General features: G+C 38.7%; 1 protein-coding gene across 2 annotated transcripts in view; it reads left to right on the top strand.

Annotated features, from left to right (window-relative positions):
• LOC126278141 (SUMO-specific isopeptidase USPL1-like) overlaps positions 1-18522 on the top strand; it is a 61925-nt gene that overhangs the window by 27772 nt on the left and 15631 nt on the right. For both annotated transcript variants that reach the window (XM_049978032.1, XM_049978033.1), the window contains exon 4: positions 14572-14655. In XM_049978032.1, coding sequence (XP_049833989.1) covers positions 14572-14655 — 84 coding nt within the window. The remainder of the gene's footprint in view (positions 1-14571; positions 14656-18522) is intronic.

The raw sequence follows: 18522 nt of genomic DNA, 5'->3' as shown, positions 1-18522 counted from the left end.
GTTTAATTTCCTATGATTCCACACCATACATTTATCCTTCGTGGTCATTGCTGTTGCACCTGATGAAGGCAGTGTGGATTTTCAGTGGCTGAGTGGTGCGTGTTATGCAAATTTACACTAGGATTGATAGTAAACTTGCTCCATTGGTAAGTAGCACATTTCAAAAACCCCTAGGGTCATCTCTCACTTGCTGAAGGGCAGACCAACTAAACTGTATGAAATTACAATGAAATGAACACCCTTAGCTGCTTACAGGTGTTGACATATGTCAACAGATGAAAATGTGTGCCCCAACCGGGACCCAAACCCGGGATCTCCTGCTTACATGGCAGACGCTCTATCCATCTGAGCCACCAAGGACACAGAGGATAGCGCGACTGCAGGGATTTATCTCTGGCATGCCTCCCGCAAAACCCACATTCTCACCATATTGTCCCACACTACCTACGTAGTGCCCCTGCCCATTATACTCATTACTCGCAGCGTGTTGCCGATTCCTGTAAGATGATATCTGTCCTTTCGGACTATATATATAGTTAAGGCTCACCAGCCACTTGACTATCTTCTTCTTCTGTGCAAATGCACAAACAGTGCCCGAACTCTTGCGGGAATCGGCAACGCACCGCAAGTAATGAGTATAATGGGCAGGGGCACTACGAATGTAGTGCGGGACAATATGTTGAGAATGTGGGTTTCGCGGAGGTGTGCCAGAGATAAATCCCTGCAGTTGCGCTATCCTCTGTGTGGTCGGTGGCTCAGATGGATAGAGCGTCTGCCATGTAAGCAGGAGATCCCAGGTTCAGGTCCCGGTCGGGGCACACACTTTCATCTGTCCCTGTTGACGTATGTCAACGCCTTTAAGCAGCTAAGGGCGTTCATTTCATTGTAATTTCATTCTAACGAGCTGCATGGTCACCGATGGTATCTGTTCTTTCGGACATTTCCGAAAGGACAGATACCATCTTAGTATATAAAATGTATGACTTTTGAAGTCTCAGTCGTCAAATGTCTGTGTAGCAACAGATGATAGGGATGGAAATTCTGTCGATGCAGGATGCAAATGGCACTTGTCTGGCTGATTCCACATTCCTTGGCAATATGTCGCATAACACTGTGGATTCATTAGCATTGTAGCCAAAACATCTTCTTTGTGTTCTCTTTCAGTTGCCATCTTCTCTTGTGTCCTGTTTCTGACATTCAAGCAGCCTGTCTGCACTACTGTCTTGCTAATTTGTGCAATTGCCTAGTGCATTGGATAGTGGCAATCTGGATAGATAGCCCTATACTGCTGTACTCCATTTATGTCATTTCTTTTATATTCACCACATAAAAGTAGTAAATCTAGCTTCTCTTCACTAGTGTACATCTCTGCATGCAACAAATGTTGATGCAGAAATGAGCAGCCTTCAGTGTAGACAAGTAAACAGACAAATATGTTGACAGTCTGACACAGCGTAGCACCAGACCTCTGCTTGGTGGTGTTCACACCGCTAATGTCAATTCTGGCCCACCGTGCTCACAAATTCTAGGATATTTCTCAATTTTTAAAATAGATTTCAGCCTCAACATTAACAAACCCTGTATCACTGTAATTTCCTGCTCAAAATCTACTGAACACAGTTACAAAAAGTATATGGTTCCATTTAAAAAAATGTACTTTCTTCAATATCTCCATTGATATCAGCACTGAAAACATTAACAAAACGAAAAAATATGTGCCCCTTGATGCTCTAAAATTTGCCAAAAACCACTTTTCAATATGTGTAACCATTCACGGAATAAAAGGATTGTTACGTCTTATGTGACTCACCCTGTATAAGATTATCCAGAAATGGAAGGAAAAGGGTGAAATTGTGTCAAGGTTCGATATTACACTCAGGGGTTCAGAGTCACCCCAGTTGATGGTAATTAATTATCTAATTAATGAAAACACAGATGAGTGCTGGTAGCAGGTGTTCTTGAACCCACTGTGGTTGCTTAGTGAATATTCTATGTGAATAGATGAAATGAAGAAAGATAAAAGTTTCTACCTACTGTAAACTATGCAAAAGATCATATGCATAAATGAGTCATATAAAAGGGAATAAACATAAATTGGCTTAAACTTTAAAAAAATGTTTACCTGTGTCTCATTTTACCAAAAAATCCAGTTGTGTCAAAGAGTCTTCACATCTGGAAAGTGATGACTAAGTATAATGCAAGCATCTTGTTATCATATGCCACTTCTGATGGTTCATGAAAGTGAAAGAGAGATGTTTTTATCATCAGAGCAAGCAATAAAAGCTGAAATTGTACGGTGCCTGAATGGTATGATTCAGCATAGCTTTTTTTGTATCACAGCAGATACTGTTCATCTTTTCAAAATGATGTTTCCAGATTGTGAAATTGCACCAAAACTGCAGCTACAGTGTAGCGAAGTTGCATGCACAGTTGTCTGTGGTCTTGCTCCATATTTTAGTGATATGCTTTCAGAGGTGGTAAAAGAAAGTGACTATATTGTTGCAATCTGTGACAGAAGTTTAAATGGAATCTCTGAGAAGTAACAAATGGGCTTGGTATTCAAATTGTGGAAAACTAGAAAATGATGTCTCTGAGATATTCAGAATCTGTTTTTTAGGATACACATAAACCCAAACCTTGTAAATGGGCAAAAAAGTGGTTTGTGTGAAGAAAATGTCAAAGTTATACAAATATCAGTGGAGGGCCAAAATGTCAGCTTAAAGGTATCATGAGAGTTGAAATGAAAATGAAATGTCATGTAGCAAGGGTCTCCCAGCGGGTAGATCTGATCGCCTGGTGCAAGTCTTTTTTAGGTGATGCCACTTCGGCAGTCCCAGGGTACAGTGCTTTTAAACATTAGTATCTATGGACTACACACACAGTTTCTTTAAAGCAGACTTTAAAAACATTGGCTGGAATATAGTTGAGTTTTTACGAGCATTGTATTATTTATTCAAAGATATGCTACCGAGAGGTGTTGATTATTGTAATTCTCAGGTTCCAGTACATTCCCATGTAAGTTTTGCTCAATGGTATCGTTGGAAAATGTAAATGTAGCTGAGCAAGCTATTTCTATCTTTCCTAATTTATCAGTATTTGTTACAGATGTTGCTCAGAATCTCAAAGTGTCAAGAGAAAAGTCACAGTTTTGAAGCATTTCAGAGCATATTCAGGATACTTGGTGTAAAATTGACATTTTTTATATCTGTTGCTTCATAGTTTGAACCGTTTTTAAGAGAGTTCCAGAGTGATATGCCATTAGCTTCATTTCTTTAAGATGGGTTGACAAATATTGTGAATATTTTTATGGAATGTATCATGAAGTAAAGTTCTTTGAACAGTGTCTTCTTTTCCCTGAACTGACCTGACAAAGAAAGATAATTTTATTCCTTCCAAAAGTATTGATATATAGGTTTTGTTACAAAAAGATGATTTGAATAAGGTTAAAGGTATCAATGATTTGCCTATGCTGCAGTTCTGAACTGACTGTTGAACCTGTATGAAGATAGTGTCAAAGAAGTTAATGGATACATCCCTATTAAAATTTCCTTTGCCGAAGGCAATTTCATTTTTTTATCCAAATTTTGTGGCATTCAAATCAGCAGAAGCAGCCCCTTATTTAGACCCATGCTTTCACATTCTGGTTGAGAAATGATAGATTTCTGGACATTGATAGTGTTAATTGTCAATTTAAAGGAGTTTATTTCATTACCAAGTATAAAAGGAGTTATTTTCATATTTTTAATGGGAATGCATCATTGTAATGGAGGTTTTCTGTGACCTCAGAACACATAAAACTGAAAAAATGCTTATTACTCCATGGCAAGTTTTTGATGCTATTATTTCTTCTGGAAGGGTAGCAGATGTTGAAATAACAAAATGATTGACACATTCAGTGAAAAATGCTCAGTCTTGTTACATGGAATCAGTAGAAAAAGAGAAAAATAGATGGCAAGAGGAAAAAGGCGAGCATCAGATGAGAGCTGCTGAAGGAATTAAACTTCTTACAATGAAAAAATTAAAGTTATTTGCAGATACTGAAAGTTGCACTAACTGTAGAAAACTTCTGCAGAGTTTTTGTAATTTTATAATAGTCTTAAAGTTTTTCTTTAAATCAGCTTAGAGGTAATATTATATACACAGACTATAGAGTTGCATGTGTTTTAATGTGAGTGGGATATTGTTCCACTGAATACTCCTTTGATACTCCTTTGAGGAATTGCACATTCCACATGATCAAATGGATGTTTAGTGTTAAATACCAGTTCATATAAAGTCTTTCAGAAACGTGTGTGAATTTTGGATTTGCATTAAACAGTAAGTATTTTTCCATTATTTTTTTTTTATTTAAGTAGCAGGTTATTCCCCATTACAGTCGGACGAAGGCAATGGCGAACCACCTCTGCTAAGACCTTGCCTAGTCGGCGGTGTATGGAGTATGGAACCTCGTCATCATCAACATCATCATCATCATCATCATCATTAGTTAAACTTAAAATTTATATGTATGTCATTACCTAACTGTTCACACACAATGAATAAATGGGTTATTTTTAATTTTTATTCCAGTTTTTAGATGGTTAAATCATGAGGAGATTTCACCTCCTCAGGACTGTTCAACACATTATGATTTCTGAAGCATGGCGAACTGCTCTGTGCTGTGGCCACTGTTGATTTTTTCACACATCCCAGCAATGAGCCAGATCCAGCAGCTAGTCTGCACACAGAATAATGTGACCAGTAGGTGTGCAGTCAGCTGGACAAGCATGGGAGAGCATTAGTGGTGGGGGTTGCAGGCAGGCTGTTGGTGTGCCTGCCATAGGGGAAATGCCAAGTGCTGGTGGAGGGGGAGTAGCAGTCTAAACTGAAGCCTATGCTCATATTGTCTGTAAGTGTTAAGTAGAGCCTCTCCATATGCAGAGTTGCATGATGGCTTTCCAAAAAGATGTACTGTCCATTGAAAATGCAACAAAAGCAGTGATTTATTTTTGTCCTACTTGTTAACCTTTTGGAACTTTCAGAGAAAGATCCTGAGTGGCTAATTTTGAATAAATTTGTCATGTTGCTGTGTTAAAATTAGCTTCTTTTGCCAAAACACAGCAGAGTTTACACAATGTAACCTTGTTAACATGTTTTTCAGACATAGTTGTGACATAATTTTGAAATAGTGGTTTACTAAGTTTATCAGGACAAGTAAGGTTAATTGCTTATGGAAAAGCACTTCCTCAGTACAAAAATAATGTGTAATGTCTGCACTTGTATTGTTCCTTTTGTGACGGCTCCCAAACCCAAGGTCCTCGGCGGTACTTTTGGGGCAGTCACCACAAATTGTATTAAGCATGGTTAGTGAGGAGGATGTAGGTATGTCTGTTGGCCGAAAAATAATTAATGACAAGAATTGCGCCAGCTAGAATGAAGAGATAACTTATCTTTATTTCTGATGAAATGTGCACCAGCAATACAAGTCCAAGTAATATCCAAGAGTAATCCGTGTAATGAGCCTAGTCGAATATAATAGCAAATATCACACTGCAATGTCTCCGCTATAAACGCCACGAAAGGCTAGCAATAGACAATCGGCAATAGACTGCCCGTCTCGGGGCCAGCGCTCCTCCTTATGTGCAAAAGGCAGAGGGCACTGCGGACCCAAGCTCAGCCATGGCGTGACCTCTTCCGTCGGCGGTAACGCCCTGAGACACCGACGGCCGCGACAGGACCTGTGGCCAGCGATGTCACGGACAGGGAGCGCATGCGCGAGTTGACTGGTTGGTTGGTTGGTTGGTTGGTTGGTTGTGTCCGTGGATACAATAGTTTCAGATCCCACAACATTTCTCCGTTCACAAGATATCCCTTAAAAATTACATTCTATCATCAAAAACGTAGAAAATGAAGTTTTGTGTAATAACCATATGGCAAAATGCTCTTTTTTGTGTGCTATCATTTGCCAAAATCTCGTTTCAGTATCTCAAGCCATTTATGAGATATGAGAAATGTTATGGATATTTAGTCTGACTTTATTCATGGCACACATGATCACAAACAATTACATTACATAAGGTCAATTTTCTAGAGATTGGTGACATGTAGAGACCTCCACTCAAGTCTAAATAAGGGTTCAGTATGTTAGCTAAATTTCATATGCAGCAACATATGATGCAATATGCAGCAAACAGAAAATCATAGCGACCTCTGTTTATTGTTGCAAACTTTTCCAAATTTCTTCTAGTGTAGTACTTAAATGCAAATATCACAATAACTGTGACCATTAACAAAATGAGTGGCGCTTCATCATGAAGCTTATAACACAAAAATGTACTACTTTTTTCCGAACAGTTTCTGTAAAATCTATTGAGAAAGATTATAAGGCAAGCTCCTAGATTCTGTCAGTGCTGCGCATTGCCAACTGGCTGAAAGTAGGCAAACGATGTTAGCCTCCCCTTCTATACAAATGAATTAACTCGCCCAGGGCTTGGGATGAAAATAGGACACTGCGCACTGGCTACTGTATACTGTGTGGACTCTTAAGAATGGGCTTGTCCAATGTAATTTAAAGAATGCCGGATCTCGCCTCCCCACTGTTATTGATGAAAGGCTGCTCCAGTTGCTTATGTATACTTGTCTATGGCCATCTTTGGCCTTCACATTCTGGCAGTTTTCCATTGAATCAAAAACTTGTGTTGTTGCAAAGCAACATCAAAAGATTGATTATGTGGTTTCAGAATAACAGCATTCTCTTTACATTGAGAAAGTAATAATTATCGCACTGCAGCTCTTCTCACTCAGTTTTGAAAGAAGCATTGTTTAAAAATTCTTTACGTATTTATATGTGCTATTTGCCAATCACAGAAAGGGATAAAATATGGGAATGCTTGAGAAAACATAATGTTTCTGATTCAAGGTCCAGATGCTGTACGATTGTTGTGAGAGCAGTGTACAAGTAGGAGGTGGAAGATCAAAATGGTTTAAGAGGAAGAGAGGTGCTCGGCAAGGCAGTTTGCTCTCCCTTTTACTCTTCATCACACTTATGGACACAATCATGAAAAAAATCAACGAAGAAGAAAATGAAGATCTCAGCGCATTTGTTTTTGCTGATGACATTCCCATTTCGGGAGAAACGGAAATGGAGGTTCAAAGGAGACTAGATTATTGCAACACAAAATTTAAAAAAAATCAAGTTAACTGTGAGTAGGAACAAGACAGTGCCAATGCAGATGAGCAAGACACCCACACCTTGTCACAAAATACTGGATGGAGAGAAGGTTGAATGTGTGAAAAGCCTCAATTATCTGGGGAGCATCATATCACATGATGGAAGTTCGAAACTAGAAGTTTTAAACAGAATAACAAAAGGATCTAGCTTCATCCACCAAGTATGAAATCTAATCTGGGACAATGAAGTCCCTCAAAGAGCCAAACAGACCATGTATAAAACTTATCTCCGCCATTCACAATGTATAGTCTAGATGCCTGTGTCATAAATAAGAGAGAAGAGAGTCAAATACAAACATGTGAAATGAAGTTCCTTAGGTCAGCTCTACAAAAAACTAGGAGAGGCAGAATCAGGAATAATTATGTAAGGAGAGACCTGCAGGTGGCATTGACTGCAGAGGAGAGGATGAGTGCTTTGAGATCGAAGTGGTTCTGTCATGTCAAGCAAATGCACCTGATTTGAACTCCATGCCAGTATTTGGAAATGGAAGGCCTAGAAATAGATGGACAGACCAGGTTAAGGAGGATCTCAAGGGGAGACGAGTAACGTGGGATGTAGTGGAGAGGGAGAAGCTATACCAGGACAGAAACCAATGGAGGCATATTGTTCACAAAGTTCCTACCCAGCTTGCTGCAAGGAAATCCTGATGATGATGAATCACTAACACACTTTATTCACAGACATTGTACTGAACAAGTATGATTGCATATAACTTATTGTTCTCTGCATTTCAGATCACACATTACAGCATACAAATGTAGCTGTAGGTTTAAAAAAGTTTTTACTCTAGAAAAAGAGACTGATACCTCTGTTCAAGAAAAAAGCGATGTGATGTGAAATTTAGTACCTCATGCTATCACCTGTTGGTTGCAGACAGCATTAGCTGCAGATAACTGCTGGTGTCTGTTCCCCACAACCTTTCTTTTTTCTTTTTCTTTTTTTTTCTTTTCTTTTTTTCCATTGTGGCAAGGCAAAACTATTGTTAAGTAAATTGCTGCTAAACATATAAAGAAGTTGACTTTGTGAATACATTGAGGTCAGTAGTTTTCCTGGCTCTTGAATTTCAAGTGAATATACTTTATACAAAAGACACAGTGGGACTTTCTCATTCATAAAAGTTGCTATTCTTGCTACTGTTTTAGAAATGTTTGTATTTTGCATTCCGAAAATGATGATCTGCTTGATCTGCCAAGTGTTTTGTCTTTAAATATTATACAAGGTGTGACTGAAAAGCTTGGTGAATGACCTCAGAAAATAAAGGAAACAAGAGTTACGAACAAAATATTGGTTGTAAAGCTATAGGAAACGGTCACCAAATGCTTCTTGTGGAATTGATCGAATCATCGTGATCATGTGTAAGCATTTCAGGGCTAATTTAACACTAGAATTACGGGAAGAGTCAAAATGACCCACATCACACAGTTTTCTTCAATTTCAAATCGAATTTATGTGCTTCCTTCATGAAATCTTTTCCTAATTTTTTTCTCCTCTTTATAATCATGTGTTAGGACTCTCAATATTTAATTTGATATATCTAGAATGATGAAGGGGTCAATTTGACACTGCTCTACAGTTTCTCTTCTGAATGTATGTAGATAATCCAACAATTAAGTGGTAACAATCAACACTTGTGCAGATTTGTTTCTGCTCATTGTTACATCTTGATGCTTGCACTTTCCACTCTCCCACAGTTTATACCACGTCATTTAGCCAATACTCTTTCATGAAAGATATTGTCAAACATGTCTCACCAGTGTGGATTTCCCTATTCAAGAAATGTCTATTGGGGAAGTCCAACATTGGATTGGAAATTGATTTCACTGATGTAGATCACGACTTTGTATCAAACACAAATGAACATGAAGACATTATGAATGATGGGAGCTTAGTGGAAATTGACTCAAATGCTGATCTACATCACTCCTCACTGTGTTCATCACAGCACGTTGGGTTGAATGCATCCACAAAAATGGTCACTAGGGATGAGATTGAGTGGGAGATTGCCAGTCGTTCATCTTCTGGTAGATGGACTGTGAACATTTAGAAGGAGAGAAAGAAGTGCCACTGTTTATGCCTATCAATGAGTAGATGACATTGCTGCTGTGCTTTCCACCTTATTTCTGACAAAGCAGTGATGTCTCACAAAGAAATACACAGAATCAAATGCTTGAAAAATTACTAAAAGAACAATTATTGCAATGTATCACTTGAACTGGAAAAACTTTTAGTCAGCAAACATGTTCAGGGTATCATTTTTATTAAAGATGTATCTGCAGATGACCTATGATTGCATTGTTGAGGGCCTAATGTCATCACAGACATTATGCCAAGGGAAGATGTCAGAAGCTTCTCAGATTTCTATGTTTAAATGAAAAATAAACCCAAGCTAAATGCCTGCCAGCCATCAAATTCATTCTTATATCTTAAATTTGGAGAAAGTTCATGGATGCAAGTATTCATTCTTACTGCCCTGGAGAAAATGCAACCACAGACAAGCAGCTATTACCAAGCAAAAAAGAACGCACGTTCACTCAGTTCATGGCCAACAAACATGACAAATAAATTATCAGTTTCTACAGTGCTGCTGAAGTAGTGACAAAGTCAGTCGGTAATGTTTTTCCACACACTGCAAAGAGGACATGCATAAAGAGAAACAACCACTCAGGAAATACATAATTCTGCATCTCTTGCAGCTATCTCTAAATCAAGAAAGAAACGTGATGACAGACAACTTCTTTACATCGCTTCAACTAATTAAAAAGTTCAAAGAAAAGAAAGCGTCATTAATTAGTACAATGAAAAAGATCTGTCATGAAATCCGGTATGAGCTAAAGTATCCAAAGGCTGAAATACAATGCACCACGGCCCTGCTCCAGATTGCTGATAAGGACTGAATACCAAGGAAAGAAAAGTGAAATTGTCATTCTTCTGAGTAAACTGCTTGGTGAAGTAACAACAGACAGAGGCAACGAAGAAACTGGAAAACATAACATTCTAGAATGTAACAAAATATGGGTTGAATGTGGGCGATCAAATGACTCCAAAATACACTACAAAAATTGCATGTACTCATAAGAAATGGGTGATACATGTCGTCAACATCTTGGATGTGGTGGCAGTAAATGCATGGACTGTCTACAAAATAATGAATAAGGAAATTGAAAGGAATAAATTAATACTTCATCTGGTAAATGAATTAAAGGGAGTGAAAGAGCTGTAAAATAACAGACAAAAGAAGAGGAGACAGCACCAAAATCATCTATAAAGCAGAAGAAGTGTCAAATCAGCCTCTGCAAATTTAAGACTAGCAATAACTGTATAAAGTGCCACAAAGCTGTGTGCAGAAAATGTGTGCATAAAACATAAATCACCTGTGCTAAGTGCACCTAGTAGATAAGGGCCATATACTAAAGATCTCTAGCAGCAACTGCAAATAGTTATTATATGAAAGTCTACAGATTAGGAAACTTGTTTGCGAGTAATAATAAATACGGTCAAAATGACTACTTTCCAGAATTCTAGAAACTCTGTCATTCTAGTGTTAAGGGGGCAAGCAAACAGAAGTCTACCAGCATGAAACTTGAAGGATGAGGTGGTTACTGAAGAACAGTCACCTTGCATTGGGTGGGAAAGTTGAGCACACAGATTGCAGTGTGTGGGCAGGCATTGTCATAGAGGAAATTCCACTGTCCAGTCTGGTAAAGTTCTGGCCAAACCTGCCAGATTTGTTGCAGTGGCTGTTTCAGAACTTCCATGTTGGGTAGAAATTCATAGACCACTTGCTGTCAGAAAAAGGCAATCAGCATTATCTTTATCTTGAATTTTGTCAGCAGACACTTTTTGGGAAGTCGTGAAGATGCCATTGACTGTTGTTTGGTTTCCAGATCATATTTTTAACACCAGTTCTCATCTTATTTTTAGTACCAGGTCTCATCTGTAATCACAATTTCCAAATAGTGCAGATTCCAGTCAGACATGTTGATGAAATCCCCAGATGTTCCCATGAGAATTATCTGTTCCGATAGCTGAGTGGTCAGCGTGATGGATTGCTGTCCTACAGGCCTGGGTTCAGTCCCTGGCTGGGTCGGAGATTTTCTCTGCTTAGGGACTGGGTGTTGTGTTGTCTTCATCATCATTTCATTCCCATCCAGCACGCAGGTTGCTGAATGTGGCATTGAATGTAATAAGACCTGCACCAAGGCAGCTGGACCTGCTCCACAATGTGCCTCCTGGCCAATGACGCCAAATGCTCATTTCCATTTCCCATGAGAATTTGCTTCTGCTTGCCTGTCAGCATCTGCGGTACAAATGGGCACAAATTTTCTTCCTTTTTAAATGTTACTGAACAATAGTGCTGTTGCTTATCTTCAACTGTTCTTCTATCATTCTCAGGGACAGCTGCAAATCGTCTACAATTACCTGTCACAATCATTTGATTTTGTCTGAGAATGTGCTTAAAAAAGATACATAAGGTGCTATGGTTAATACCAAAGGTGGACCTTAGGACTGAGGAAGTCTTGCATGGACTTTTGTCTTTTTCGGACTCAGTGATTAAGGGACCAGTAGAAATTAATTTGATGGAGAATTTAATTAGTAGAGATAGCAGCTTCATCCTGAACAAAACACAGAATCCAACACTTTCTTTAATCAAGTAGTAAAGGTGTCACTACAGTGCAGCTCTTGATGATATCATCATACCACAGCATAGATTGAATATCTAATCACTGGTTCATTTTATGCATAGTCCCCGGTGCTTGCTTATCTCTGACTGGGCTAAAACGTCACAGAGTGCTTGCAGCTTTTGTCTACTGGCTCACTCAGACAATTGTCAAACAAAATATTGGCTGAAAAAATAGCATTACTGTGGCTGCACATCCAAAATCTAATGGACAACTAACACAACTATCCCAAGGAGAATCCAAGCAACTACTAAGTCTTCTGTGCAGTTGTCACTATGTGCATATTAGCAGCATCATTGTGCATGTAAGCATTCTGTAGGCCTAATGCGGCAGACCATGCCTTTAATGGGAGAAGCTGGCAAGTGGTGTTGCCGCTGTTCTGTGATGCTGGCAAATTCGGTGGTGGAGTCTTTAATGAGATACCAGCTGGATAGTATTGATGCTGCCAGGTTGGAGCCTACATCTATAAAGGGCAATCAAATGAAAACAAGACAGATGGGAAAAAAAGTAAGTGAACTGTTTACTGTTTCAAGTGTAATCACTGTGACTGTTAATACACGTATTCCACTGTGAGGTAAGACAGTCAGTGCCTTCATGGAAAAATGTTTGCTGTTGCCTTCGGAACTATGATGATACCCAGGCATACACCTCATAATCCAAAGCAAATTGACTGCCACAGATGTCTTTCTTCAGTGCTTCAAAAATATTAAAATTGCATTGGGAGAGATGGGGACTGTATGGATGATGGGGATGTGTAAGGGTGGATGTGGGTGAGTCCACATATTGCCAATGTTGTTTAGACTACACTGCAGGAGTTTCACTGGGAAGCCCATACACATCCTCTATACAGTCTTGATCTCTCCCCATGTGATTTCCATATTTTTGGAGTCCTGAAAAAAGACATTTGCAGCCATCAGTTTGTTTCAGGTGAAGAGTGCATGTCTGGTACATTTATCATTCCATAGGCAGTCACAAGCATTTTTATTTTTCCATGAAGGCACTGACCACCTCGTCTCACATTGGGATAAAAATGTATCCCAATGTAGATGACATTTTCCTTGAATTCTGGAAGGCGTTCGATACAGTTCCGCACTGTCGCCTGATAAACAAAGTAAGAGCCTACGGTATATCAGACCAGCTGTGTGGCTGGATTGAAGAGTTTTTAGCAAACAGAACACAGCATGTTGTTCTCAATGGAGAGACATCTACAGATGTAAAGTGTTATGGGACCATTGCTTTTCACAATATATATAAATGACCTAGTAGATAGTGTTGAATGTTCCATGCAGCTTTTCACGGATGATGCTGTATATACAGAAAAGTTGCAGCATTAGAAAACTGCAGCGAAATGCAGGAAGATCTGCAGGGGATAGACACTTGGTGCAGGGAGTGGCAACTGACCCTTAACATAGACAAATGTAATGTATTGTGAATACAAAGAAGGATCCTTTATTGTATGTTTATATGGTAGGTGAACAAACACTTTAGCAGTTACTTCTCTAAAATATCTGGGAGGATGTGTACAGAATGATTTGAAGTGGAATGATCATATAAAATTAATAGTTGGGTGCCAGGTTGAGATTCATTGGGAGAGTCCTTAGAAAATGTAGTCCATCAACAAAGGAGGTGGCTTACTAAACACTTGTTTGACCTATACTTGAGTATTGCTCATCAGTGTGGGATCCGTAACAGGTCGGGTTGACAGAGGAGATCCAAAGAAGAGCGGCGCGTTTCGTCACAGGGTTATTTGGTAACCGTGATAGCGTTACGGAGATGTTTAGCGAACTCAAGTGGCAGACTCTGCAAGAGAGGCGCTCTGCATCGCGATGTAGCTTGCTCGCCAGGTTTCGAGAGGGTGCGTTTCTGGCTGAGGTATCGAATATATTGCTTCCCCCTACTTATACCTCCCGAGGAGGTCACGAATGTAAAATTAGAGATATTCTAGCACGCACGGAGGCTTTCAGACAGTCGTTCTTCCCGCGAACCATACGCGACTGGAACAGGAAAGAGAAGTAATGGCAGTGGCACGTAAAGTGCCCTCCGCCACACGCTGTTGGGTGGCTTGCAGAGTATAAATGTAGATGTAGATAGTGATAATTTTTTAAATTAATAAACAGGTTTTTTCCATCTGTCTCAGTTTCATACTAAATCAAGGTCATCTCTCATACTGATAGCCATTTCGTCATGGTGACATTGCTTTTCCCATTATGAGACTCTGATATTGAAAGGTGTTGGTGATAATTATTGATCCAAAACTTGATTTTTTTCCCAAGCAAACTGCACTGTACATTATTTATCAAAACTCTATAGTTTCACATGCTTCTCACAATTCATTTATTACCATCCGTGACAACCCATTTTCTGGTGCAGATTGTTCAACCCCGCCTGCGTCTTCTTTCCTGTACCCTCCCCCCCCCCCCCCCCCCCCCCCCCCTCTTTTTCTCATATCACTTGCCTTGCTTGCACTTGCATTTTTCATCTTCCACTGTACAAATCTGTTCATATTCCTTGCTTGTGGTGCATGATAAAAAAAAAAAAAAAAAAACTGAATGCAATCGTGTTAGTGTAACACACACGTTCTTACATTCGTTATTCACTTTGTTGCTCTAGAGTATTTTAAAGTTGTAGTAAGAAATGGTTTTCATTAACATCTCATATCTATTTGAATTTTTGTTGTTTCAGGTGGTGAAAGTGAGGATGATGCAATTCTTAAAGCTTTCCCACTTTGTAGTTCGAGTTTTGCAGATTCCAAGTGTTCACAGAAAGGTTAGTAGTGACATACTTAGGTGAAAAAAAAGCTGTAAAATATGTTCCTTTGAGAAACAATCAATATTGAGTTACATGTGTACATAAAACAGTTTGGTCCATGCAATAAATATATGGGATGTTTGTAGAATCAAAGTTCAGTAGCCATCATAACTTAAACGCTTGTAGTACAAGTTAAGAAAGGAAAAGTGTCATTTATTTTGTACCTATTATTTCTATTATCTTAATGCCTAGTCAGAACTTGTCCAGTACTGGTGATTGTTTGCACACTGTGTCACAGGGATACTTAATGTAATTGCATCTTCTTTCTTTTTCATTAAACAGAGAGGTTTCAGAATTTTAATTTAATTTACCACTCAGCAAAAGTCTTTAAACATATGGTGACTGATTTCATCTATTTAGAAATTATCATAAGATGTACTAAAACAGGAAAAATAAAACTAAGCAAGAGTAATGAATGATCTATGATATTAGGAAAGGAAAACCTTAATAATGCCAAATCAACACTACAGTATAAGGATTGATGCACATTTGAGACACATGCATTATCCTACTGCCTGAAGTAAACTAACGTATGAATGCACTTGTACATAACAATACATGCAGTCCAGTTACATTAATGTGCCCACTGACTACCTTCTATGTCAACATATAATAACACTCACACATGGTAGGTGGTAACTCTAGGGGTGGAGGGTATATCAAGTTTCTTGGAACACAGAAACAGTGCAGTCATTGTTGTAATACAGAAACTGAGCAATTCAACTGATGTCAGAAAGGGTCTGATCATTGCCTTTTGGGCCAAGAGTACATTTCTGAAATGGCAAAGCTTGTAAACTGTTTGCTTGCTGTCATGGTTACAGTGTACCATGCGTGGCAAAATGACACTATCCAAAACCAATACCAAGGCAGCTGTGATGAAGCATGAGCCATAGATCACAGGGGTGAATGTCAGCTACAGAGATGGGTGTGGGCAAATAGATGTGCAACTGTTGAGCAACTGACCATTGATATGGACCACGACGCTACCAACAACGTCCCCTCAGCAAGCATTGCTGCATATGGGCCTCTACAGCAGGTGCCTGGTTCCTGCACCCTGCAGACTGCTATTTATCAGCAATGAAGGCTGGAATTTCCACGCCAGTACTGCAACTTGATGTCTACCGAGTGGCGAAAGATGAATCACATTTTATGCTGTTGGTGTGTACAGACCTGCAATGATCGTCGGAGGGACACACTGAAAAAGTTAGTTATTCAGGCTTTCGACAAGTGGTCACATTAATGTGCTAAAAGTACAGCAGTAAAAGGCAAATACTTCTTCTGATGATTAAACCATAGTATAATGGAATTGTTTGTAAAAGAGGGCAAAAGATCATTCTCTCCTCTCATCCTCACTGCAGCTTGACCCCTCTCAATATATGGTCTTAGTGACAAACCACTTGTTATGCTGCTTTGAAGTCTTGATTTTGCTATGTTGTTGTTTGTCATTGAGCCCAACATTTCTTTGTCGCAGTTCCACAGTGTTAACGTATTTGAGCTATGCTCTTCTTTGGATCATAACTTCCGCATGTTACATCATTAGTGATTTGCCTTACATAATCATATCTAGCATGTTTGGTAGCTGCTCTGAAGCATATTCAATATATAACTTTCAAAAAACTATGTTGAATTTGAATGAGTGACAATTAAAATCAGAAGTTTAGATAAATTTCAGAATGTTTCTGAAACTTGCAGAGAGTGTGAGGGAGAAGTGGAGACCTGGATAGTTGCAACTGAGCATTTTGAGGGTGGATACTAATTTTTATTTTAAAATTTTATTTTTCAATTTTTATTTGTTTTTCTTTTTTCTAAAAGCACATCAACAGTTTGCTGGGTGTGGCATGCATTTAGATGTCCGAAGTCCCTTCATTGACCCAGGTGTCAGAAGCAAAGACCCGTACCGGCACAGTGTGGGTGGCAATGTGGTGCACACTCCATTGGCTGCCGAAAGAGCAATATGTCGGAAAGTGCTCTCTAAACTAGGAACATCACCACTGCCTGATGACATTCACATAAAAATAAAAGTGAATAAAAATGACGAAAGCGCAAAACATTGCTTAAGTGTTGCCATAAAATTTAATAAAAATACTTTAACAGCTTCTAACTTTTTCTTATTTATTATAAAGCATTCTGTTATGCATTGTCATAAAAGTAAACTGGAAATGCATTAATGAAGAACTGGTCACAGTAAATTTTGAACAACTAGAAAAAAAGAAGAGACACAAACAAGCATTCATCATCAAATAGTAATATAGCGAATGTTTTTGTATGTGCTCAGTTAGTAATCCATATTAGTACATGTAACAAGCAAACAGCAGCCATTCTTAAGCCACATCCAAGGTCACTCAAACTAGTGAACTCACAATTAGTACCCGATTCCTGAATACATGTTGCAGAATAGACCAGGAACACATAAGCCTACAAAAGCATGCCAACAATTCCATATGAGTTGTCAGCCACTGGCAACAACTCTCAATGTGGTTCTGGTAGAAGCCAACGTAGTTTAACCAATACTTTCACATAACAGAATAAGTTAACAATAATGTGGCAACAGATAGAACAATCCAAAATCAGTTCCACTTTCATCCACATACTGTATCACCATTGCATAAGTTTCTCGACTAAAAAAGCTCTTAGGGCAGAGGACATAAAAAGACAGTAAAATTCCACTTGAACATTTCAAACACCTAAACATGAGAAGCCCAACTGGAGAACTAAAACAACATTTAGCTGAAACATAGCTAATAAGAGCAATACTAAATGGAACACAAGTCTGTTGTATTGCCCTTAATGACCTGATATCATGCCTGTCACATGAACATCTAAATGCATCACAACTGCCTCAGCAACACAATGAGGAAAATTTGATCATGACCGCATGAGGTGGCCGAGACTACCAGCTAGTTCCATATTGGAATGTGTTCCGTGAGAGAAGGTATCCCTCCTAGGCCCCTGCATGTGTGAGTTTGCAAAACCAGCTGCCAGGAAGTGTCAGACTAGCAGACAGAGCCTCGCACAGAAGGTGGCAGGATTTTTCAAATGCACGCAAAGCGGGGGTGCATGGTGCAGTATTACTGCATATTGTGACATATTAAACATCTGAATCATATTAACACCCTCCTAGTCTTCTCGCAGTAGACCTAGGCTACAGTAGCAGCCTTGTGTATGAATGCTTGCCATACAGGGAGACAAATGTAGAAAGGGAATTTTATATAAGTATGTTATACAGAACTATTAATATTAAAGATGACCACTGAATGTTTTCATAAAATAAAAGAAAAAACAAAACAACTTGTTAGTTCTAATGGACTGATTTTAATCTTAAGCTTTTTATATAATACATCATAGAATACTAGCAAAATAACACAAAATTTCATAAAACTGGATACTATGAAATGAAACTATGTCTGCATTGAAAATGTGCACTGGACATTGCATTGTGTTGCATTGCTACCAGTATGTAGGATTTACAATCTTATGTTGACATTTGTTTTTCTGCATTTTCGCAAGGAAAACTATTCCATGACCAACGCTACCCAAAATATGGAAGTTTTATGTAGCATACATGAGAACTGCCATATGACTTGATGAAGATCATATATTATCTCATAATATACTATTTTGCAATACTGAATGGAAGGAATGAATTTCTTGAAGTTTTTAGAGTAGTTTTTTATATGTGTTTGGTGATACATGTGTGCTGCTATCTACACTGCTCAACAAAAGTTTGCAAAACCATATTTACCCAATTATAAGACGACTCTGGATCCCTTTTTTTTAAGAGGCTCATTCAGAAAAATTTATTTTTTTAACATATTCTGACTAATC

This window comes from Schistocerca gregaria, chromosome 6 (assembly GCF_023897955.1).
Source record: "Schistocerca gregaria isolate iqSchGreg1 chromosome 6, iqSchGreg1.2, whole genome shotgun sequence".
NCBI lineage: Eukaryota > Metazoa > Arthropoda > Insecta > Orthoptera > Acrididae > Schistocerca > Schistocerca gregaria.
Note: the sequence above shows the minus strand (reverse complement) of the source record. Positions and strands in the feature narration are given on the sequence as shown.